Here is a 25,511-nt window from a genome sequence, read left to right on the forward strand (position 1 = left end):
AAAAGCTATCCACAGTCATTTTGGTGAAGGGGACAAGGTTTCGGGAAGCCAAAAAAGCTGTTTTCAGTGTATAAGACGCACCCAGATTTTCACCCTCTTTTTTGAGGGAAAAATTCTTATACTCCGTCTTATACTCCGAAAAATACGGTATTTTTTTTCTGGCCTTCGTCCAGCTGTTACACAACCTTGCCAATATTTACAATTGTCTCCTTAAATGTTTCAGTGATCGCTCCACTCAAACCTACTTTCATTGTCAGTATTGGCTTTCCTTTTAGCCAGCGATCTTCCAGTGTTCTCCTTCTGATCTTTTTTTGAAATATATTTTGTACAAATGCACATTCCCTAAGGAGACAAAGTCAGATATCTTTATATAAGAACCAGGCCATCGTATTTAGCCACTGCGCGGGTGGCTTTTCTTGAGCCACTGTGATTAATAATGATAGTTTACGTCTGGTTTAGAGCCTCCGTGGGTGTGTGGCTTTGCCTGTGCTTGTAATGACTACCTTTCAATATCTTTACATTTTGCTTATACATATATTTTTCAGTCTTGCTTGGGGTGGGTTATTTTTTTTAACAATCATAGTTAAAAATATTTTAAAAAAATTAATTGGCACAGTATATCAAATCATGAATTAATCATTTGACATGGTACTCTACGGTAAAATATGTTGGCTAATTTGTCGCACTAACATATGGTGTGAATATAGCCAGGGCAGAGGTGGTATTCAGCAGGTCCTGACCAGTTCTGGAGAACCGGTAGCGGAAATTTTGAGTAGTTTGGAGAACCAATAAATACCACCTCTGACTGGTCCCGCCCTTATCTAGTCTCTGCCTCCCGAGTCCCAGCTGATCGGGAGGGAATGGAGAATTTGCAGTATCCTTCCCCTGCCACACCCACCAAGCCACGCCCACAGAACCAGTAGTAAAAATTTTTGAATCCCACCACTGAGCCAGGGAGTTACTCAGATAGATAAAACTATTTGAAAACGCATTTCATATATAGCAAATATAGACAAGTCATGTCAATTATGCTATTATAATTCTCCCCATAATCTCCAAAATAGATTTCAAAGAAAAGAATAAACTTAATTTTCCAAGATGATCTTGTTAAGAGTCATGGGGAAATCCACTAAAGATAGTGACACCGAAATGAAATGCAAAAATCATGTCATTAATGGCAATATCTCTGAAAGATAAAATACAATGCAGATGCCCCCCCCCCCCCAAAACAAGTAATTTCATTATGCGCAAAACAAAACGTGCTGATGATTTTTTTTAAAAAAATATTTTCTGAGGTATAAACTTTATTACATTTATATATACAGTTTAAGTACACACAGTGATCAAGGCGGGAGATAATCTATTGATTCTTGGATTTACAGAAAAATAAAAAGCCTCATGGAACATCCGTGGGAATTCGCAATAATTCTTCAACTTCTTCTTGTAAAGCCTCAGTTTTCTCAGCCAGGAGCATCTGCATTCAAAGGCAAAAAAGTCAAACAATTTTTTTACTGTAGTGTATGCACTGTGTCTCTGACATCCTGTAGCTCCCAAGGTGACTTTGTCTGTGGAGATTCTCAGTCATCCAACTCATGGTTGTCCCAATGGTGCTTTTTTCCAAGAGGCAACTGGACTTTCTGTTTTTTGAAGAGGTTTCGCTTCTCATCCAAGAAGCTTCTTCAGCTCTGACTGGATGGTGGGGAATGGAAGGATTTATACTCCTGGCAGACAGCTTGGCCGTTTGCATTCTTTGTGTAAATCAGTGGTAGTCAACCTGGTCCCTGCCACCCACCAGTGGGCGTTCCAGCTTTCATGGTGGGCGGTAGGGGTTTGTGGTAACTCTGCTTTATAAATTTTATAAAGTAAAGTTACTTCCCTACTTTATAAATCACCGGATTTATAGATCTCCGGGTGCGCTTCAAGGTGCTAGTTGTCACCTACAAAGCCCTTCATGGTATTGGATCTGGGTACTTGAGAGACCGCCTACTGCCAATTACCTCCACTAGGCCAATAAGATCCCATAGATTAGGCCTCCTCCGAATTCCATCAGCTGGTCAATGTCGACTGGCAACTACCCGGAGGAGAGCCTTCTCGGTGGCTGCTCCGACCCTATGGAACGAACTCCCCGTGGAGATTCGTACCCTCACCACCCTTCAGACCTTCCACGTAGCCCTTAAAACCTGGCTGTCCCGACAGGCCTGGGGCTAAAGACTTCAACTCCACCCGAATAGTATGACTGTTGTGCTTTTTAACGATGTATTGTCTTCATGTGTATAACTTGTTTTGTCCTTCCCCTCCCCCTGAATTGTGAGCCGCCCTGAGTCCCCTCAGGGAAAAGGGCGGCATACAAATAAAGTTAAATCCAAATCCAAATCCAAATCCATTACTGTGGGCGGTTAGAAAATTTTACTACTAACAGAGATACAAAAGTGAGCGGTAGGTATAAAAAGGTTGACTACCCCTGGTGTAAATCCTTCCATTCCCCACCATTCAGTCAGAGCTGAAGAAGCTTCCTGGAGGAGAAGCGAAACATCTTCAAAGAAAAAAACAAGACAGTCCAGTTGCCTCTTGAAAAAAAGCACCTTGGGGACAGCATTCATTACTTAGAAGGCTCATTGGAGCAGAGGTTAGACTGAACCTTAATGCGTATGAGGCCTCCAATTTTATTTTCTCCCAGATCAATCAAAGCATTTAGGTTAAAACACCCCCCCCCCAAATCATTAGCTTTACTTGCAACAAAGGCAAAATCTGCCACATATTTACGTGACCCATCAAAACCGCGCCCGATTAAACCGCGTCGCTGACGTCATCAATAGGGCAACAACAGCCAGCGCGGAGAAAGAAGGGCGCTTTAAATAGCACTTTGAAAGCAAGCCAATTCAACTTAAGGTAAGGGTTAGGGTTAGGGTTAGGTTTAGGGTTAGGTTAAGGGTTAGGATTAGGTTAAGGGTTAGGTTTAGGGTTAGGTTTAGGATTAGGTTTAGGGGGGTTAGGTTTAGGGGTTAATTTTAGGTTTAGCGTTTACAGCGTGCTTCTGTCTCCGTGCTGTTGTCGCCCTCTTGATGACGTCAGCTACGCGGTTTAGTCGAGCGCGGTTTAGTCGAACGCGGTTTTGTGGTGGAAACCATATTTATGCCTCGCCCACAATTAGTACAGATCCTAGCAATAGATCTGATCCCAACTACCCATCCTTGTAACAAAGGATTATCTTTTTCTAAAGCAACACACACAGTTTATCACAAAGATCAATATCGCTCTCTGAACAGCACTGAACTCAGTGGTGGGTTTCAAAAAAATTTGGAACCTCTTCTGTAGGTGTGGCCTGCTTTCCGAGTCCACTGGTGGAACCTCTTCTAACCGGTTCGGTAGATTTGACGAACCGGTTCGACCGAATAGGTGCGAACTGGTAGGAACCCACCTCTGACTGAACTTCACCCCACTGCCTCAATCCATAAGACTTTAAATAGCTACTTAAACCAGGGGCTCCCCAAACTTGGCAACTTTAAGACTTTGAAGACCTCTTGATTTAAACCGGGACAAGATGGCTACTTGCCAAAGATGGAGGTTATTTTCACCCTGATTTCTACCGAAGACTATGTAAGACCTCTTCCCGCTTAAAAGTTGGTCCAGAGCAGGGGTGGATTGCTGCTGGCATTACTGCCAGTCTGCAACCCGCATGCCAGATGCGCGTATGCGCTATTAAATGTAAATGGTTCTTCGCGCATGCGCAGAACAATTTACAGTGAACTGCGCATGCACAGTCAGTAAAATCCAAAATGGCAGCAGCGAGGGAACTGATACAGGGGCGTGGCAGGCATGGGTCACTGCCGGTTCAGAGACCCATGCCTGAATTCCACTAACTATTCAGCTGAACCAGGCCAAACCGGCAGCAACCCACCACTGGTCCAGAGTGTCTCGCTACTGCTTTACTTACCTTTGCAGATGAAACTATTTTCCTGGCCTGAGTTCTGGACATATGCTCAACGCTCTTGACTAGAAGTTCTGGATCTGCATTGGCCAGGTGAGCTAAGGTTTTATAGCCTAGGTTGTAGAGTTGCTTGGCTCGAGCCTGTGAAGCAGTGGAGAAGCTAATTAAAGGAGAAGCTAAACAATGGAGCAAGACATTACTCATCAGGAGTGTCCAAGCTTGGCAGCTTTAAGACCTATGGACTTCAATTCCCAGAATTCCCCAACCACAACAGACCCACAATCTCTCCATGCTGAAAAATAAATAGCTGCTAGTATCCATCTTCACCCAGATCTGCAAAGCAGAAATTGATGTCCAATAGTTAAGGTGGCAAAACTTGAAAGAAAAGCACCCAATCAAGCTACTTCTGAATTCAGGTGTGAGATTTACACTGAAGACACCTGTCAATGTGCCATTCCTTTCTGCAACTAGAAAAGTTCAGGAAGTACAGGTGGTCCTTAGGTCCACAGTTGAGCCCAAAATTTCTGTTGCTACGTGAGACAGTTGCTAAGTGAGCTTTGCTTCATTTTACAACCTTCCTTGCCACAGTTGTTAAGTGAATCACTGCAAGTTGTTAATAACACAGTTGTTAAATAAATCAGGCTTCCCCATTGACTTTTCTTTCAGGAGGTTGTAATGATCCTGGGATACAGCAACCGTCATAAATATGAGCCAGTTGTCAAGCATCTGAATTATGATCATGTGACCATGGGAAGGCTGCAATGGTCATAAGGGGGAAAATGAGCATAAGTCACTTTTTTCAGTGCTGTTCAGTCATTAGATGAACTGTTGACAGTGACCAACCAGAAAAAAATGTAGAAATTATCCTTACATTCTGCTTGATTTCTGAAAACTCTCATGGTTAAGTTATTTGTAAAAATAATTCATATAAACCAGGGGAGTCAAACTGGTGGTCCTTGGACCAGATGTGTTACACACAGACCACGCCCACCACAGGTCCGTGAAGGCAAAAAACATCGCAATATGTCACGTGACATTAATGGGATGCCCGAGTTTGACACCCATGATATAACCTTTACTAACCTCCAAAACTCCCGCCACCTCCATAAGAGGAATAAGTTCTGCTTTAACACAATAGCTTAGTCTCTTGGTAAGTTCTGGCAGGAGAGCTTTATAAACCCAAAACTCATCCAGCTCCTGTAAGAAAACACATTAGCAACATTTCTGTTTTATTTAGAAAGTTATCAATCAAACTATACTTAATTTCTTCTCTTACTGGGATCCATTAGTTGAATCTAAATGTTTCCAACGGATAAAAGGATTAAATCGGGCCCTACATATTTGAATGTTACAATGTAATAACACAACATCTTTCACATTGCAATAACGAAAGAAAAAATAGCTGTTGGAGAATGTCAATACATTACTGTATTTGCGAAGGGGCAATTTTAGTTTTGCAAGCCACCCAGAGTCACTTAGAGGGAGTGGGTGACCATATAAATTTCAATCAATCAATCAATCAATCAATCATATAAGTAAATTATCAGAGAGATTGGTTTCAAAATGAGATACACAAAATTACAACATCTCTATGAGTCTGTTATTTTCAATTTGAAAATAATTGAAAAGCAGGGGAGCAAAGTAATACACTGATAATTGGTTTTAACATTAAGAAGGGAAATTTGTATTAGATAATTACCAAAGAAATAATAACTTTTTTCCAAAGAAAAATAATGAATGTTTTTACCTTGTAGTGAATTATTTAGCAGTTGTACATTACCTCACAAAAATGCAAAACTGAGGAGGAGAATGAAGCCGCTGAATTGAGAAGAGATTGAACAAATCCTCGTGGTATATTAAATTTTTCTGACACGTCCCATATGTTGGTTTCTCTTAATAAGGCATGAAGGATGAGGGACAGGTAAAGTCTATTAACAGTATTACTATCCAGTTCCTAAGAAGATACCAAGTTTATAAAGAAACTAAAAACCACATTAAAGAAAATATTTTGCAAGCTTCTAATTCTCCTTAAAGTTCCTTAAATAAAGTTCCTTATTTAAGTCCCTTAAATAATTTCAGTACATTTCACAATGTAGAAACAATGAAGCATGTATCTAATGGACATAGGTACACTCATTTCCAAAATAGAATTTGCAATATAAATAACGGAAATATAACTGTAGACTTTTTCTGCTGATTCTGAGATTACAATTAAAAAGATTTTCCTGCCAATTCATTCAATATACACAATATCCAATTAATTAGTTTAATTCTTTTGTATTTGTACTATTCTTAGATCATGCCTCCAAATTTTGATCATTAGATTATTCATACAGAAGATTACAGTTGAAGTTCACCTTTATTTCAATAGCAATAGCATTAGCACTTATATACCGCTACGGTGCTTTATAACCTAAGCTGCTTACAGAATCGGCCTATTGCATCGCAACAATCTGGATCCTTATTTTACCAATCTCTGAAGGATGAAAGGATGAGTCAATCTTCAGCTGGTCAGGATCAAACTGCTAAACTGTTGGAAGCCTGCAGTCAGCAGAATTAGCTGCAGTACTGCGTTCCAATCACTGCGCCATCGTGGCAAAGAAATGAAGGCAATATATCTGTTTTTTTTTTCCTCTCCCACAGATTCTACCAACTGTAGCTAGAGCAATAACGGCAATCCCCAATGAGTGTCACTCGATGTGTTTTGTGATACACCAGGATGGAGATTTCAACATGGGATTCTCCAGGATTTCAGTAACTCTTGCAATATTTTCAAAATCCTCTTATTTAGCTGTTGCCATTTTAACAAGGAGCTTATATGGCAAGAGTAAGTGGGGAAGAGAAGGAAGAGAAACTTATAATCACAGAGATAAATAATCAAACGTGTATTTTTCTGGCGGTCATTCAGATAACGACGCTACATAAGCAAATCTTTCTCTTACATTCTTGATGGCTTGTCCAGATGCCTTTTTGGTAATAAAACTCTCTGGCACGCCAACATTGCTGGTTACTTGTTGTTCTATTGGAGTTAGTTGATTGAACTAAAACAAACAAACACATTATAATCAGCTCAGATTTAATGTTAAGCAAATAGCAACAATAGGACACAATCTATCTTTGGTGCATGACAAATATTAAAACAGAGCTGTTGAATTTATTCAACTTCAAGTAGGGATGAATGCAAAGATAGGTGCATCCTTATGGGAAGGATACGGGTGGCTAACAATGTCAACATTATGTAACATTCAGAAATGCATTAAAATATTAAAAAAAAAAGACAAGAAACCAGAACTAAGAAACCTGTACCAGCAAATTTCACCTTCAGCTGTAATACACTCACCTCCTAAGTGAGATGAAACAAAAAATCTTTATTGTTTTTCCTGAACCTCAGCAGGGGTGAGGAAGACTGAATTTCTGCTTAGAGGGATTTCCATACACAAGAGGGGAAAGCTACTAAAAGTGGCCACTTGTAAAAGCCGGGCAATTGACAATCCTGTAGGTAAGCCTTCTCTATGATGCACTGGCACTCCGAGTTGCCTCTTTCCCAGGTGCATAAGAAAAACGCAGTTCTTCCCCCTGGGCCAGGGGTCGGCAACCTTAAACACTCAAAGAGCCACAAAGGTCCTAACCGGAAGTACCCCATTCAATTCTGGAACTGACTGTAAGTCTAGTTCCTCTACCATAGTCTCCTCCTAGCGCGGTGTCCTTTTTCCTCTGCTGACCGGAAGTCTGTTTCCCCCTCCATAGAGTCTCCTCCTAGCACAGCATCCTGCCGACAGATGAAAGAACCACCTGTGGCTCCAGAGCTGCAGATTGCCAATCCCTGCCCTGGGCCATTTTGTGCTGTCCTTGAATAAATGACCTGGGTTTTTAACTCTCCTTATGTTAACCTGATTGTTTAAATGAACTTGGGTTTCACGGCAATATTTTATCATTTTAATCACTGTATCTCATTTTTTAAACTTGAACGCTGCTTTGAAATATGATTGTACTGGACATTTAATACACGTATTAAATAAATGAATAGATATTAAATATAGTTAATACTTCACATACGTTTTCCCTGTAAATAAAAACAAACGATGTATTTGGTAAAATCTGAATCTCTGCATAAAAGCCCTTAATTTTTTAACTGATAATGTAAAAAATATCTCCCAACAGCAAATGAATTTTCAAAAGTTCTAAATCCTGTATCTGCATGATTTTAACTTCTTTGTTTAGCCTTTTGTTGGTAAATCAATCAATTTCATTTATACTTTAATGAGAGTGCCAAGGAGACCAAACATACAATTTTTGTGTAGACGGGTTATAAAAAAAAAAACCAAGCAAAAATCTCTTCCCAATGAAATTTAGTACCACAGAAGACAGGGTTTTAATTATCCTGGTGTTGTTAGGAATACCCCTCTCTATTATTCTAGGCTTAGGGAGAAGATATCCAATGATGCTTTTTTTGGAAGCTGTCAGAGTATGTTCAGACTGGAATAGACATGGTAACAGGTCAGCCAATGGGGACTGTTGGAATACTAAAACATAGTATTTGTTTGCTATAAGAGACCATAAGAGACAGTTTGAAGTCTGGATGTGGTTTAGACTTGCTGAACTGTGTATAAAAGTTGGTTTGGCCTCTGTAACTTTTCAGCCTCTGTAGAATATATGAGGCCTTTGTATCTCTCTACTCTGTAATGACTTGCTTCTATGAATATTGCTTCTGTGTTCCTGATGGTGTATGCTGAATTCTGCTGTATGGCATTGTATATAAAGAAGTTTCTTATATATAATTGAATCCTGCTGAAGTTCATTTACTTGTGTGTTTGCTGGATGTGCTGCTTCCGCAAACAAACAAACAAAAACCTCTGACAGAAGCATCTTACCTGCTTAAAGTAGACCATCCAATTTGGGCTACACTGGGGAATCATCTCATAGGGTGTTATCAGGTAGATCAAATGAAGGTAGCTTTCAAGTATTAGTCCCTCAAGTCCTTTCTTCAAGTCTGCATAGAGGGTGTCACAGTGTGCCAATTCAACTGAACCTAAGATAGGATTAAAATTAAGGATTACATGCAATCTGCATCCTGAAGTGAATAGAGGCATCCACACCAGGGGTGAAATCCAGCAGGTTCTGACAGATTCTGGAGAACACGTAACAGAAATTTTGAGTAGTTCAGAGAACCGGCAAATACCACACCTGGCTAGCCCCAGAGTGGGGTGGGAATGGAGATTTTGCAGTATCCTTCCCCTGGAGTGAGGAGGGAATGGAGATTTTGCAGTATCCTTCCCCTGGAGTGAGGAGGGAATGGAGATTTTGCAGTATCTTTCCCCTAGAATGGGGAGGGAATGGAGATTTTGCAGTATCTTTCCCCTGGAGTGGGGAGGGAATGGAGATTTTGCAGTATCCTTCCTCTAAAGTGGGGTGGGAATGGAGATTTTGCAGTATCCTTCCCCTGGAGTGGGGTGGGATTGGAGATTTTGCAGTATCGTTCCCCTGGTGTGGGGTGGGAATGGAGACTTTGCAGTATCCTTCCCCTACCACGCCCACCAAGCCACACCACACCCATCAAGCCACGCCCACAGAACTGGTAATAAAAAAAAATCACCACTGATCCACAGGATCTGACCCGAAAACAACAAAAACAGGGTTGTGCTGTAAGCTCCACCCTTTCGTATGCATGCACAAAAGGGTGGACCTTACGTTGCCCCGTCACTTTCATTATTCCCCCACCCCCACCCCATGACCTTCCTGTGAACACTTCCAAAAGTGACCACTTCATTCTGCTTATTAATAAAGCCGATTCTGCTTAACTTCGTTTTAGCCAGTAACGCAAACACCTTTTACCTTTGAAGGTAGCCCGGCCCAACTGGGTGATACCGAGATTATTCTGATAGTTCTTTTCGTTGTCAGAATTTTCTTTCTCTTTTAGCAGCCCATTTTGTTTCAGCCATTGTAACGCTTCCATTGTTACATCCCGCAGGCTCTTGTTAGACAGGAGCTGTGGCTGTATACTAAGTAAGGTGGCACACATGAACTGGTAAATTTCCTCAGGATTGTTTGCTATCTGTAATAGAATACCAAGAGTCAAATATTAAACTAACCAAAGGCTTAGTTTGAGAGAAAAACAATTTACAGCCATGACAGAAGATAATTTTATCATTAGTTGTTTTACTTAAGAGAGTAGAAGGGGCCTTGATGGCACAGTGTTTAGAATGCAGCAGTGGTGGGTTTCAAAAACTTTTCAAACCTACTCTGTGGGTGTGGCCTCCTTTGTGGGAGTGGCTTGCTGGCCATGTGACCTGGTGGGAGTAACTCGCCGGCCATGTGTTTTCTCTCTCTCTCTCTCTCTCTTTCCTTCCTTTTGTCTCTCTGTCCCTTTTTCCTTTTTTTCTTTCATCTCTCTCTCACTTTTTCTTTCTTTCTTCCTTTCTCTTTCTCTCTCTGTGTGAGTCTGTGTGTGTGTGCCAGTGGTGGGTTTCAAAATATTTTGGAACCTCTTCTGTAGGTGTGGCCTGCTTTCCGGGTCCACTGGTGGAACCTCTTCTAACCGGTTCGGTAGGTTTGACGAACCGGTTCTACCGAACTGGTGCGAACTGGTAGGAACCCACCTCTGGAATGCAGTATTGCAAGGCGAACTCTGCCCACAGCCTGGAGTTCGATCCTGATAGGGCTCAAGGTTGACTCAGTCTTCCATCTCTCCGAGGTTGGTAAAATGAGGAGCCAGATTGTTGGGGGCAATAGGCTGATTCTGTAAACTTCTTAGAGAGGGCTGTAAAGTGGTACTTAAATGTGCTGTTGCTATTACTTTTAAGTTCTTACTGACAAACTGCTCTCTTTGATTAAAGTATTTGTAGCTGAAAATTAACATTTTAGAATTACCAACCTTTAAACCAACCACTGATAAGAGTAAGCTTCGGATGCCCTTGTTGGATTCAAGCAGAAGAGTACTGTAGCAGCTTTCTAGAGGACTGGTTATTAAATTTTGAACCTTAAAACAAATTTATAGCTTGTATTAATGAAACATAATAAGTGTAGAAAAGAAGTTATGATTCTGACATGTATTTGTAACATGATGAAATGCTTGCTGTTATATCCCAAGCATTATTTTAATTATATCATTTCTTGCAATTAATATCATTTCTTGCTCTGTATTGTCTCACCTATCCAAGTCATTTTATCATTAGGAATATTATCTTCTCAAAGATAAAGCAAAAAGGCAAAGGTTCCCCTCATACATATGTGCTAGTGGTTCCCAACTCTAGGGGGCAGTGCTCATCTCCATTTCAAAGCCGAAGAGTCAGCGCTGTCCAAAGACGTCTCCGTGGTCATGTGGACAGCATGACTAAACGCCGAAGGCACACAGAACGCTGTTACCTTCCCAAAGGCGGTTCCTATTTTTCTACGTGCATTTTTACATGCTTTCGAATTGCTAGGTTGGCAGGAGCTGGGCAAGTAATGAGAGCTCACTCCGTTACGTGGCGCTAGGGATTCAAACTGCTGACCTTCTGATCGACAAACTCAGCATCTTAGCCACTGAGCCACCCTATAAGGTAGCCCTATGTTTTTGCAGTATCTTTTCTCAAGATATATAACTATACATTATCACTTGGTTTACAATGACTGCATTGTAATACCAGCCTGTTCAAGAAGATATGGGGGAATAGTAAAAAGACCTGTTTTTTTGTGATGTGGGACACCTTCACTGTTTTAATTAATCAATAAATACAATTGTCCTTAAATGCCACAATCCTGCCCTAAATTGATGAAAAGGGGGCATACTTTCTGGCAAAGCAAAGAAGCAAACATTTGTAAACTTAGATTATGATATTACATGGCAGTGACAAAATTATGAGGAACTTATTTGTCCTTCCAAAGTGAAGCTATCTTTAAATGCACTTAGTAAAAGAAGAAATAAATAATTTCAGACCAAGGCCTTATAGATTTGAGCTCCCCCCACTACTACTTAATCAATTAATCCCGATGATTTAGAAATCTCAAAGTGGCCATTCTTGTCACTTAAGTTACCAGTCTTTTGTCTTTTTCCTGCACGATCAGAATACTTTCACCAGCCTTGTCGATGCCAGCACGACCAGCCCGGCCAATCATCTGTTTATACTGGTTCTTCTTTAAGAAGTCGGTAGCAACATACGGTGCTCTTAAAATAACCCTGTGGAATCCATGAACAGGTACTTTAATTACTTCTCACTTATATCCATTGTTTTTCTTTCCTCCTGAAGCAAAAGTGCTTGAAAATACTTTTAAGGCAAAAAGAAGTTTTTACTGAATGTTCTTCAACAACAGACGAATCACACAATATTTGAAATCATAAACACTAAAACAAAAAAACCTTGGGAAAAAGCAGAATCTTTGGGGTGTTTAAAGTGCATAAAGGAATAATGGTCATAATAGAATTATTGCTAACGATGGAATAATGTGAGATATCCTAAGCCCGTGAGGGCGAACCTATGGTATGTGTGCCTGAAGTGGCACGCAGAGCCATGTTGCCTGGCACGCATGTCGTCACCCATTCCTCTTCTGGGTTTCTGGCATGCATGCGCGGGCGCCGTTCAGCAGGCCTTCATGCAGGTGACAACGGTGCCAGAAACCGGAAGAGCTGGTGTTCCAGTTTCTGGCGCCTGCATGCACACCGCCCAGCCGATGGTTGCGGGTACATGTATGCCATCAACTGGAAGACTAGCTGGCCTGTGCACATGCAATGCAATGAAACGAACCAGAAGTTCATTTCATGGTGCGCATACGCCCTCTGGGCATCTCCTGTTCCGGGTTGCGGCTCTGAGCATCATGCAAGCTCCCTTTTTGGCACTCGGTGCCGAAAAGGTTCACCGCCACTGTTTTAAGGCATAAGAGCATTTAAATCAAACTAAAGACTACACTTCGATAAGCATTTGTTCTGGAATAAAAGCAGATATAGTTACGGTATGGAAGTTGCTGTTCCGAAATGCCAGCACCTGGGCCATCATTTCAGTGGCCCAACTGGTGATTGCATGTATAGATGGAGGAAAAAACTACCAGCAGGTGTTGGCGGTTATTACTTACATATTGTCGCCAGGGTCTTTGGTGCTTTCTGAGTGTGGTTGTTTTATTTTTGCAGACACTTCATTACCCAAACTAAGTAACATCATCAGTGCTGGTAAGGAATGGTTATTGGCACCTCTACATTACAGAATACTACTTACCAGAGAAGAGAGCAAAAGAGGGATATTGACTTATGCTTTCTACGTTATCAGAATACTGAGCTAAGTATCATTTTTTAAAAAGCAAGGTATGCTCAAAAAGTGCTTATCCATATTTACATTGCTGTTCTGGCCCCACTCCGTCTGGTAATGAACGCAGACACAGGCTTAGCTGTTTGCCACTCTTTATTCACAGCAATTATAATCCTGTTGGCTGAAAGCCCAGACACAACTCACTGGCAAGACGTTGACAGCAACCCAGACTCCAACAGACACGGGAACACAAGGCAGACCAGACAAGGAGTTGTCCAGATTATTACGAACGGTTGTGTCCTGCAAAAGGACTCCTCCCAAAGTCTCTTCTTATATACTCTCTTGGGAGGGGCCCAGCCACAACCACCTGGGCTTGATTATCTCTTATGAGTCTGTCTCTGTAACTGCTGCCTCCGTTTCTCCGCTCTACGCTGCCTGGCGTCAGGGACAAACTCCCTTTGATCTTCCCCACTGCTCCATGTCTCAGGTGCCTCCTGGTGGCCAACCAGCCTCTCTGGTCCCTACTCTGAGTCTGAACCCTGCCCAGGGTCCTCCATCGGCAGTTCCAACAGCTCCTGTTGGGCCACAACACATTGCTAACACACCTTCTAGATCAGGGGTGTCTAAACTTAATTTCATTGAGGGCTGCATCAGGGCTTTGGTTGATCTGGAAGGGGGGGTGCGCAGATGGGCATGGCCAACCGGGTAGGTGTGGCCAGCTTGACACTAATCAGTGGGTGTGGCTGACTGGGTGGGTGTGGCCAGCTTGTCACCATTCCCAAAACTGCTGGCATGTTTCCTCTTTGCATTGGGTAGACCGGGTCAAAGCGACATGGGCCGGCCCTTTACATTTTCCAGGACGGCCCAGTGTGCCAGATCTGACTACATCGTGGGCCGGTGTTTGACATCCCTGTTCTACATCATATTCGCTCAGACTTTAAGTGGGATTCACATCACTGAATGTCTGCTTCTAAATAATTCTCTGGAAAGAGAAAAATAACATTTAGGGAAAGATGTGGTTCCAAACCAAATTTTAATGGATATGGATGGTTAAACTATAATAGTTTTTAATGGGTATGGATGGGGGTTTTCTTTCTTTTTTTAAAAAAAAAAGAAACACAGAATTATTAGAATTTCCATAGCTGCCAACTTGGATACTTAAGGAGCATTGCTCTGCTCTTGGGACATGCCTCACGTTTTGTGGATTCAGTGAAAGAAATGTTACGAGTTTCTACCACATTTCACGCGATGGACCTTAGAAAGAAAAGCCAATACTACAACCTTCGAGCGGGCAGGTTCACTCCCGCAGCAAGCGTGGATGTGCAGGTTATCAGACAGAGGATGCCTGAGGAATAAGCCGCTTCTACACATTTCCGTTCATCGCTGGTGAGACCACTGTGGTGGTAAGCAATTCCAAATGGGATTGTCCGCTTCAAAACGGGGCAAAGTTTCCCATTGCAGATGTTTCTTAACTCTTTTAGAAGATTGTATTTTTCTTTCTCCTTGAGCTTTTTAAGGTCTCTAGGAAAGAAAAGGTAGCATTAGACAAAGGGGTATACTCCTTCTTTTGATCCCTCCCAGTGGGGCAACGGCGCGCTACTCCCACCACCCCAAGAGTTGGCTGGCGGGCCGACATTCCAAGAGTGACAGCTACACTAACAGAATTTTGCAGGTTTGAAAATACAAGACTCCTGCTGTCTCTTTTACAGCTAGAGAAGCTGAACAGGGTCTCTTATGAGCCTCTTGCTTTACCTGCTGTCTAGCTGCTAAGCTGTCTCTTCTCTGACCATTCCTTAGGCCAGGAGTTGGCAACCTGCAGTTCTGAAGCCGTATGTGGCTCTTTCATCCCACTGCTGCGGCTCCCTGTCGCACTAGGAGGAGACTCTATGGTGGGGGAGCCAGACTTCTGGTCGGCTCAAGAACTGAACCGGGGGGGGGGGGGGGCTTGCAGTATCTCTTGGTTCAGATTAATACAAATTATATTGGCAGAAGTGCTCGATTGTTGGGTATAATATTTCCCAATCCTATATACCAAGGTTCTCCAAACATGGCAGTTTTAAATCTTGTGAACTTCAACTCCCTAAATTCCTCAGCTGGTCACGTTGGCTCGCAAATTCTGCGAGTCGAATTCCGCAAGTGTTAAAAGTTGCCAAATTTGGGGGACCCCCGTTATGCATCGTTACCGCTATTCTTGGCAGGCTAACGGACATACCCTGGGATGCTTTGCTTTGGCTTAGGATGGATGCAAATGCAATAGATCTGCATCAAGTTAACAGTGACACCAGGAGATCCATGAAACTGTGTTTCGCAATTGAAGTGCACATAGGAGACATACCCGTTTATGTGTTTGCATATCATGCCTGCTACGTTTTCACAGTTCTTTTTAGTGGGACAGAAGACAAGGCAGGAGTACTTGGGAATAACCTCTGTGACCAGTGCAATGAGATGATCAGGATCTACTTTCTGCAGTTCCCTAGAATACTAAAATATTAAGCAGAGTTATTTCTAAATGGAAGCACATTGTTGTAATCTCAATTTCGTCAAAGTTTTCATTCTAAGCTTCTAATATCTCTAATTGGATACAAAGCAAATTATCAAACTATCCCTACTTAAATACAATAGCAGAGTTGGAAGGCACCTTGGGGGTTTTCTAATCCAACTCCCTGCTCTGGTAGGAAACCTTATACCGTTTCAGACAAATGGCTATCCAACATCTTCTTAAAGACTTCCAGTGTTGGGGCATTCACAACTTCTGGAGGCAAACTGTTCCACTTATTAACTGTTCTAACTGTCAGGAAATTTCTCCTCAGTTCTAAGTTGCTTCTCTCCTTGATTAGTTTCCACCCATTGCTTCTTGTTCTGCCCTCAGGTGCTTTGGGAAATAGCTTGACTCCCTCTTCTTTGTGGCAACCCCTGAGATATTGGAAGACTGTTATCATGTCTCCCCTAGTCCTTCTTTTAATTGAACTAGACGTGCCCAGTTCCTGCAACCGCTCTTCATATGTTTTAGCCTCCAGTCCTCTAATCATCTTTGTTGCTCTTCACTGCACTCTTTCTAGAGTCTCCACATCTTTTCTACATCGTGGTGACCAACACTGAATGCAGTATTCCAAGGGTGGCCTTACCAAGGCATTATAAAGTGGTATTAACACTTCACTTGATCTTAATTCTATCCCTCTGTTTATGATAATTGAGTTTTTAATACTTGCTTTCAATGGAATTAATCTACTAAATAATTTCTAAAAAGGAATAGAAGATTTGATTTGATTCTTACATCTTACAAGAGTGGGAGTGTTTTACATCTCCCACAAGGCAGTAGAATCAAGTTCGGCAAAGCATCACAATTAAATTATATACAAAAAACAAACAAATAATTTAAAAATAAGCACAGGTAGTCCTCAACTTGCCCAAAATTGATGCTGCCAAGTGAGAAATTTGTAAAACGAGTGCTTATTTCGGGGGTGGGGGGTTTCTAAAGAAAACAAGACCCTGTCTTATTTTCGGGGAAACATGGTAACAAACAACATGAAAAATGGTTTTGAAAAAGCTGTGATTGAAAGTGAAGCTGCCCATTTAGCTGCATTACCTTGAAATCAAGGAGACGTGAAAACGTAAGGCCATTTTCCGCTTTGCTATCAGTTTCATAAATGCTGTCCTGTATTTTAACATATTCTTTCAATTCAACCTATATTATGGAGAGGTACATGGAATAATTGGATTAGATCATGAATGTAATTGGAAAAGACTGTTTGAAAAAAAAAAGTTTTATACTGCAATTGTAGCAACATATTCAAATCTCACCTTTCCTATTCAAACCTAAGAGACCTATATGATGTTCTGTTTATTTTTATGCCTAAGAGGTGTTTAGTGTTTGGTGACTGGTCCAAATCACCGATGACCCTCCAGGACCGAGGACTTTAATTTAAATCTCCTTGATTTCAGTTCAGCAACTGAACTACTGTACAGATTGTCCTCAACCTATGACCGGTTGCTTAGTGACTATTTGAAGTTACAATGGACATCCCAAAAGGTACTTACAACTTGATTTCAAAGTTACAATGGCTGAACCCCGCTCCGCATTTGGGCACTTGATGTGTGACCACACCTGTTTTTTTGCCTGTTTTGGGCCCTTATTTCTGGTTTTCTGCCAAAGAACACCCATTTTTTAAATTCACTTAATGACTGTGGCACTTGTTTAACAACTGTAAAGTTTCCCCTCGCACGTATATGCTGGTCGTTCCCATTCTAGGGGGCGGTGCTCATCTCCGTTTCAAAGCCGAAGAGACAGCGCTGTCCAAAGACGTCTCTGTGGTCATGTGGCCAGCATGACTCAACGCCGAAGGCACACGGAACGCTGTTCCCTTCCCACCAAAGGTTGTTCCTATTTTTTCTACTTGCATTTTTACATGCTTTCGAACTGCTAGGTTGGCAGAAGCTGGGACGAGTAAAGGGAGCTCACTCCGTTACGTGGTGCCAGGGATTCGAACCGTCAATCTTTTGATCGACAAGTTCAGTGTCTTAGCCACTGAGCCACCCCGTCCCCACTTAACTGTAGCATTTGTTTAATAACCATTGCAAAAAATGTAAAATCAGGTTGAGTTATATGGCGACCCATTGAATGACTGCAATGATTTACAACTTTAATTCTGGGGGAAATCATTGTCGTAAATCAAGGACTATCTATAGTTCCTAGATTTTTCTCCCAAGTAAGCACATCCATAGTTCTTGTTGGCTTTTTTAAATATAGCAGATACTTCCTAGTACAATACAAATTTAATTAAGATGAGCATTTATCTGACTGTTTTAAGATAAAAAAAGCTTTATGTTTCTTCTTGTGCACACAGTTGTGACAAGAAAGTATATTCCCAGGTCTTTCATCAAATAAATGTAAACATCAAGGTGATTTAACAGCAGATCAAACCTTCATTTTCAAGTCCATTTCTCTATATTTTGTAAGGTGAATACACCAAATTCTCTATAGAATTTTATATTCTCTATATACAATTCATAATGAATCTTTATGAACTATTGTGAACTATTCATTTACCTCTGTTATTATATAACAATTATTTCTTACAAAGTTTAATACATTTTTTTTAATTCAATAACATACAGGTCTGAAATTACTTGTGTAGAATTCTGCTTTCAGGAACTGCTGTAACTCTTCAACATTTCTTAATGTTGCACTCATTCCAATGATCTGAGTTGTTTCTATGCAAAAATGAAACAGACCAGGCTTAAATGGTAAACATGCATGCTTGAGAATTTAAATATGCAAGAATATAAATCTGCAAATAAAAATTTGTAAAAGAATGCCTAGAACTTCTCACATAAAAATATTACAATGATCTTTTCATCTCGAGCTCAGTGTATTTTTTTTCAACTATACTGAATGCTGCAATACAATCAGCATGAAATATATTTCTGAAAGCCTCTGGGATGGCGAACGTCTGGCACACGTGCCACAGGTTGCACATGGAGCCATTTCTGAGGGCACACAAGGCATTGCCCTGTCAGTTCCAGAGCAGATGCTGGCTAGCTGATTTTGGCCATGATTTTCAGCTGTTTTTCGCCCTCCGGAGCCTTCAGGGAAGCCTCCTGAGAGTGAAAAACGGCCCAATGGGCAACCCAGAAGTCAGTTCTTCTGATTTTCATGTTGGGCCGGTTTGCGTGTTGATGGGGGGAGGCCATTTTCACCCTCCCCAGGTTCTTAAAAAGCCTCTGGAGCATGGGGAGGGCGAAAAATGGGTCCACCATGCAACCGTGTGGCAAAAGCGGGGCGCGCGCATGCGTGGGGAGACGGCACATAGAATTATGGGTATGGGCATGCTTGCGCACAACCCCCCTCGCTCCCCCCACTTTTGGCACGCAATGGCAAAAAGGTTAGCCATCACTGGTCTAGGAGGATATAAATTCCTCATTCCTAAAAGCACATAATGAAATATTCAAATAGTCGTCAAGGATAACTTTTACTGAAATCAATGTGAATTAACTTCTGAATGTCACGTCATAGGAGGATTCATACATTTGATGCAACTTCTCTTTGCATCCCTAGAAAGTGGCAAACAATTGCAAGAGGCATAAATTTCAAAATGCTTAGTTTTCTTAAGAATTGTATTTCCTTGTTCTTGAAAAATATGCTAAGCTATGCAGTTTGCAAGCCAGAATTTGGCTAATGCTTTTTATGACGCTTTGCGGATAATCCTCAATTTATGACTACATTTTGCACCAGAATTTCAACAAACTTAAGATAAACCTTTTGAGATATTTCGGGAGAATCTTTTTTCCAGTGTGTAGCCCTTTTGTAGGATTTTGAAACTGCGACTTTCCCTTACAATAATTTCAGGAAATTTAAAGATAATCCTTCCATGTTACCCGTTTTCCCCAAAATAAGACCTATCCTGAAAATAAGTCCTAGTATGTTTTATGCATGCGCCTAATATTAGCCCTACCCCCCAAATAAGCCCCACTTAAGTGCCTGTGCAGCCGCCTGCAAATTCCATAGGGTTGCTCGCGGTGCCGACATGAAGTGAGGTGAGTGGAGCTGCCCCATGTGCCCCACACCGGCCTACCTCAGGGCCCCCACAGCCAGGCCATCCATGCTCTGACAACTGCCTTGTGGTTGCGGCAGTGGCGTGTCACTCGGCCTCCTGCCCTGTTGCGGCCGTAAGCAAGCAGAAATGTGCTGGCAAGCAAATGGTGTTCTCCTGGACAGGGCCTGATGTCGGGGCGTGTATGTCTCGGCTGCTCGGAGGTAAGCCAGTACAAGGAATGTGGGGCAGCTCCACCCTTTATCTCATGGCAGCAGCACTGGCACACCGCGCGGCCTCCTGTCCCGCCGCAAGGAAGCAGATGAAGTGGGCCTCCCGTATATGGGGGGGGGAATAAGACATCCTTGAAAATAAGCCCTAGTACTTATTTCGGAGTCCAAAAGAAAATAAGAGTGGGTCTTATTTTGGGGGAAACCCAGATATTTGGGGAAGAGTCTTCTTTTCCGGTAAATACAGTGTTATGTCCCTTTTGTAGGTTTTTGAAATGGTCATAACTAACCTACGAGTATACAATAGAGGAAGTTCAGAAGATGACTTTCCAGATATTATACAGAGTTAACTTACTGCTTGTATACAAAATCTTAGAAAGGGTCATTTCTAGTATCCCGCCACGACCACCTTCTCCAAGCATATGTAACTTTAAATGAGAAAAAGAGATTAAAAAAAAATCACAAAGTTGCAAAATAATTTACTGAGCACAAACAAGTTGGAAACACAGTTTTTTTAAAATCATTGTTTAGTAACAAACCTCATCGACTACTACTAGACCCAGGGTATCGATTCTTCCTGCTTCTATCAAGGAATTCACCAGGCTGTGTCCCTTTTCAATAGTAGCAATGTACATGGATTTCTTTTGCCTTCTCTTGATTGGAGGAATCCTTCCTTTACTTCCTGCATATTCTTCCACCAAAAAACCTAGTTCCATTCCAAAACCACACAAACTCCCAACCTAGAATATGAAGAAAAAAAATGGCTATAGCACTTAGCATCTGGTTTCCGAAGGATGCCCTAATTAATTCATGAGCCTCGAGCCAAGTTTCAAAAGAAGTCCAGTCATTTATTAGGAGCAACATTGCAGCAGTTACCCAAGCGGAGTCAGATCTGACCTCACATAAGTTATGGCTGAACTTTGCCCATTTCCCCTCTCCCCCTCAGTCTGTGTCATAAATCACATTATCTAATTAGGTGCTGCAGCAAGCTGTAGAATTCCATGCCTCACCAGCTTGCTGTGGTAATCTGAGATCTGATCCTGGCCAAAGGAATGTGTGGAATGTACCTCCGCCTATGACAACTCGATAACAGACATGGAAGTGCTTTGCGAGTCGACACTTAGACTTATATATCGCTTCACAGTGCTTTCCAGCCCTCTCTAAGAGGTTTACAGAGTCAGCCTATTGTCCCCAACAATTTGGATCCTCATTTTATCCACCTCAGAAGGATGAAAGGCTGAGTCAATCTTGAGCCTGGTGAGATTTGAACTGCAGTGAGCAGTACTGCAGTCAGCTGGCAGTCAGCAGAAGTAGCCTGCAGTACTGCACTCTAACCACTGCGCCACTGAGGCTAATTTTACAATGGTACAATTTCACAACAGCAATTAAAATGTAGGCATTTCCTCGGTCATCAGCCTCCTGACCTCAAATACAGGTACCGTGTTTTCCCCAAAATAAGACAGGGCCTTATTTTCCTTTGACCCCCGAAATAAGCACTTGGCCTTATTTTCGGGGAGGTCTTATTATTTTTGAGGTGCAGGAGGCGGCGAGTGTGGTCACCTCATGGCTGCTGCTGTGTTGCAATATTTTCAGGGAGGGCTTATTTTCGGGGGAGGGATTATTGTAGCGCATGCGCTCAAAATCTCAATTGTGCTTATTATTCGGGGAGGTCTTATTTTCAGGGAAACCGGGTAGTTCTCGACATCGACCACAACTGAGCCCCAAATTTCCATTGCTAAGTGAGAAATATGTTAAGTTAATTTTGTCACATTTTACGACCTTTCTTGCCATAGCTGCTAAGTGAAATCACTGCAGTTGTTAAGTTAGTAACACGGTTGTCAATTGATCTGGCTTCCCCATTGACTTTGCTTGTCAGGCGGTCGCAAAAGGGGATCACGTGACCACCACCCCAGGACACTGCAACAGTCACAAATATGAGCCAGTTGCCAAGCATCGGAAGATGCTGCAACAGTCCGAAGTGTGAAAAATGGCCATAAGTCCATTTGTACAGTATCGTTGTAACTTTCTAATGGTCGGTAAATGAATAGCTGTAAGTCGAGGACTTACCCGTACCACAGCATTGAAATCCCAGCTGTGCAAACCCAGCATTTTATCCTACCAGAACTGGAGAACCTCCTGTGGATGGGAGTTAAGCAAATATCATGAGGTGGGTGAGTATCAAGCTGGTTTTCGCACCTTCTCCTGGACTAAAGCCACGTAAGGCAGGATCATTAAAACATCCATTTGATTGCAGAGTAATTCTCGAAGAATTAAAATCTCAGCGACCAGTGTTTTTCCACCACTGGTTGGCAAGGAATATATTAAGTTCTTTCGCTTCTGCACGGACTCAAACGTTAAGCAATCATGCTGCCAATCTGTAAAATTCAAAGGCATTTATTTCTTAGAGTCTTCCTTTCCTGGGCGAGCATTCACAGTGATGAAAATTAATCTGCTTGGGGATTCTAAGAAAACACTGCAAACTACAGGACCTTTAACAAAAACTCCCTTATAAATGGTATTATTTTATAAGTGCCTGGGAAACATTTAAAAAGAACTTGCTACTGAAGCATTACCGTAGCAGATAATATGCAATTAATGTCAGTATTATGAAATTAATGTGGGAGTGGTGCGGCGCCTTAAGAGGTAGAGCTCTCGCTTCACAATCAGGAGGGCAATGAGTTCGATCCTAGGTAGAGGCAGATATTTCTCTCTCTCTGGGCACAATGACAGTATATCTGCTGAACAAAACTCCGCACTGGCAACAGGAAAGGGCATCCGGCCATTAAAACACTGTGCTAGCTCCATTCAGTTGCCCAGACTCCACCCCCGCAAGGGATGATGGGTTAAAAAGAGATGATTCTGAAATTAATGTCAGTACTACGCTTAAATATGACTGACGTTGCATTGACAGACCTGTGTAAATGTCATTGCAGTTGCGGTTGTGAGTCAAGGACTACGTGTAAAATAATTTGATTTCAGAAACAGAACAAGCATCGAGCTGGAATTTATACTACTAGCAAAGGTCACAGCAAACAGAGATTGGTCATATTACCATAAAGCTTCTCAATTCCTCTGAACTGTAGCAGTAGCTCCTTGACTTTGGTGGGCAAACCGTAGAAAGGACCAATGTCTACGAAAGCCAAGCTTTCGGTTGTCTCTGCAACGGCCATTTCTTTAGTTACAATCGCTTCTTTCCGCTGTCTGCTTTTAGAAGCCAACGAAGCAGAGGAGGATCTGGCGTTCCCAGCCATGGCATTTTTGAGATGGTCTTTGAGACTCTTTCGCCTACCTTCAAACGAAGCAGTCCTCACTGACTTACAGTCTTCTTTATTAGTCTCCGTGTCATTGCGGTACGGCAGATCTGAGAAGTCCAGCTGACGGGGTATTTCTTTTACGACCGTTGCTGCCTGAGAACATTCATCTGAATGCTGACGAAACAAAAGCTGGGAGGACGGGAGGCTTTCTAAATCATTATCCTGAGGCTCTGAGCCATTACCTTGTTCCTTCACCCTTTTCAAAGAATCATCTTCTCGTAGGTCTCTGGAGCTAATGGCAGTGTTTGTCTCCGAAAATACCTGTGCCAGGTTCCTGGCATTTGTCGTCTGAGTAGCTCCCCCTGCAGGCCCCACAGCAATGTTGCCATCTAAAGTGTCACAATCCAGACTATTTTTACTAAAGTGCCTGTGCTTTTGCTCTAAGTCATCCATTTCAGTTAAGAAAGAGTCGTTGCCAAGAAAGCTGTCATAGTCCGCAAACATATCATCGCTGTCAAAATACTGAAAGGAAGAAAAAAATAAAAAGGTGAATGAGACTTCTTAAGACGAAGCGTTTCTATCTTGGATGGTAAAATGTTCATTCTTTTGTCAAAACGTACAACTACAAGGATGAAATAGATTTGTCTTTTTTATCCACTTAGGGAGTCCTTCCCAAAGATCTGGGATAGGCACGTGATGTTAAGAGATGTAAGCTGGTCTGAGTAAAAGAGCCAGCTGTAATTGACTGACAGTGAATTTGTCAATGCCTACGATGTTCAAGCGGTGCTCCGGTTACCCATTATTATTATTATCATTAATATTATTATGCAACTAAGCAAACCGTGCAAACTTGAGATGGCGAGGAGCTGGTGTGCCAGTCAGATTTGCCACACTTGAAGGCCATTGATGCTCCGTGATGGTAGCTTAAGGCGAGATGTGGGAAAAGGATATTGGAAAGAACGACCTACTTCAATAAAGTTCCGAATTGGACAGGAACAAAATTCTGATCTTTTGAATAATTGGGGAGGGGATTGAAGAAACATAATAAATGCACCCATTAAATTCCCCCCCCCCCTAAAGTTGCCCTATCCTCGGTAAAGCTAAATTCCTTGTACTCTAAGCATACAGCAAAATTATTCAGAATGCCCATCATTCCAAAAACAGGCTAAACTTCTGGCTGAATGTATGATGATGATGATGATAATAATAATAATAATATCAACAACAATAATGTATATAAAAACTGCTGTGTGTGTATGTTCCAGCATAACTCTAGAATACCTACAGCAATTTCAACCAAACTTGGTACACAGATGACTTACTCTCTGGAGAAAAATATTGTGGGGGTAAGACACCCCTAACACCCCTTAGTGTGTGTGTTCTGTTAAGATACAGCTTGTTGTGCCTTAAAATGGCTTCTACTGTGCAGCGCAGTGGAGTTGCCATGGTAACGGCTTCACAGTACTCCACAAGGAGGAAAATCCAACATTAGAAATTATGTTTGGTCCAGACATTTTCCCCCTATAAATAAATACCCGGGCAATAGCTGGTTATCAGCTAGTAATAAAATAAAAAAATAACAACGCAACAGCAATAATAAATAATGAGATTGGACAAACAATGTGTCTGAAATGGGGTAGGGTTTCCCGCTTGAGCAGGGGATTCAAGGGACTAGACTAGAGGACCTCTAAGGTCCCTTTCCAACTCTGTTCTTCCGTTATTATAACGGAGCAGCTCAAATCTGCTCTGTATGTACCTCCGGCTTCGGCTCCTCCAGCTCTTCCTCGCCTTCGTCTGAGTTCAGTTTCTTGCGGACCGGCGGGGAAGCCGACCGCGACCGGGCTCGGCAATTTATGCCGGCCGAATCCGCCCCCTGGCCCGGTCGCTGTCGCCGCCGCCTCCTTCGCTCCTGCGTCCTTCTCCTGACATCCCCACCGCCCTCCATAGAAAAGCGGGTCAGCCGGTGCTGCACCATGCCGGCAGGTGCAGAATTGGGCCGTTTCTTACGAAAGGCAACGGCTCCATTTTCTCTGATTTTACCCCCCTTTTTCGGGAAAGGAGCCGTCCGCCTTTGAGCGAGGACTGTACCATCTACTAGAAAAAGGGGGCACGGTTTCATTCAACGCGGGACCCCGAATAGGCAATTCCCGCCCTCACGTCCTTTTGAGCTTCCGATGAATGAACTACAACTCCCGGCATCCTTCGCATTGGGCGGCCATGACGGCAAAGGCTGATGGGACGTGGGTTTCGGACAAAACAAAAAAAGAGAGAGAATTGGGATGAATCACGTGCTTCTATGACGAATGACCTCCGGATTGGTTGAGGGGAAGGGAATCTCCTTGAAAGGATTGGCT

The 25,511-nt window shown here is 42.2% G+C and overlaps 1 protein-coding gene across 2 annotated transcripts; it reads right to left on the bottom strand.

The window, feature by feature from the left end:
• Positions 1-1,308: 1,308 nt before the first annotated feature.
• Positions 1,309-25,447, bottom strand: HELQ (helicase, POLQ like). 2 transcript variants are annotated; one of them, XM_032223983.1, is made up of 18 exons: positions 24,914-25,447; positions 22,956-23,679; positions 22,100-22,278; positions 20,443-20,643; positions 20,259-20,331; positions 18,257-18,354; positions 16,730-16,828; positions 15,479-15,624; positions 14,425-14,664; positions 11,942-12,083; positions 10,800-10,904; positions 9,761-9,980; positions 8,800-8,957; positions 6,871-6,969; positions 5,709-5,882; positions 5,012-5,125; positions 3,935-4,069; positions 1,309-1,474 (listed from the first exon to the last, which is right to left on the bottom strand). In XM_032223983.1, the coding sequence occupies exons 1-18, from the start codon at positions 25,274-25,276 to the stop codon at positions 1,397-1,399; spliced, it is 3,348 nt and encodes a 1,115-aa protein (XP_032079874.1). In that variant the 5' UTR covers positions 25,277-25,447; the 3' UTR covers positions 1,309-1,396. The 2 variants fall into 2 exon arrangements, with proteins under 2 accessions (XP_032079874.1, XP_032079875.1); XM_032223984.1 differs by lacking the exons at positions 22,100-22,278; positions 22,956-23,679; positions 24,914-25,447 and adding an exon at positions 21,971-22,082.
• Positions 25,448-25,511: the final 64 nt, after the last annotated feature.

This window comes from Thamnophis elegans, chromosome 9 (genome assembly GCF_009769535.1).
Source record: "Thamnophis elegans isolate rThaEle1 chromosome 9, rThaEle1.pri, whole genome shotgun sequence".
In the NCBI taxonomy this organism is placed as follows: domain Eukaryota; kingdom Metazoa; phylum Chordata; class Lepidosauria; order Squamata; family Colubridae; genus Thamnophis; species Thamnophis elegans.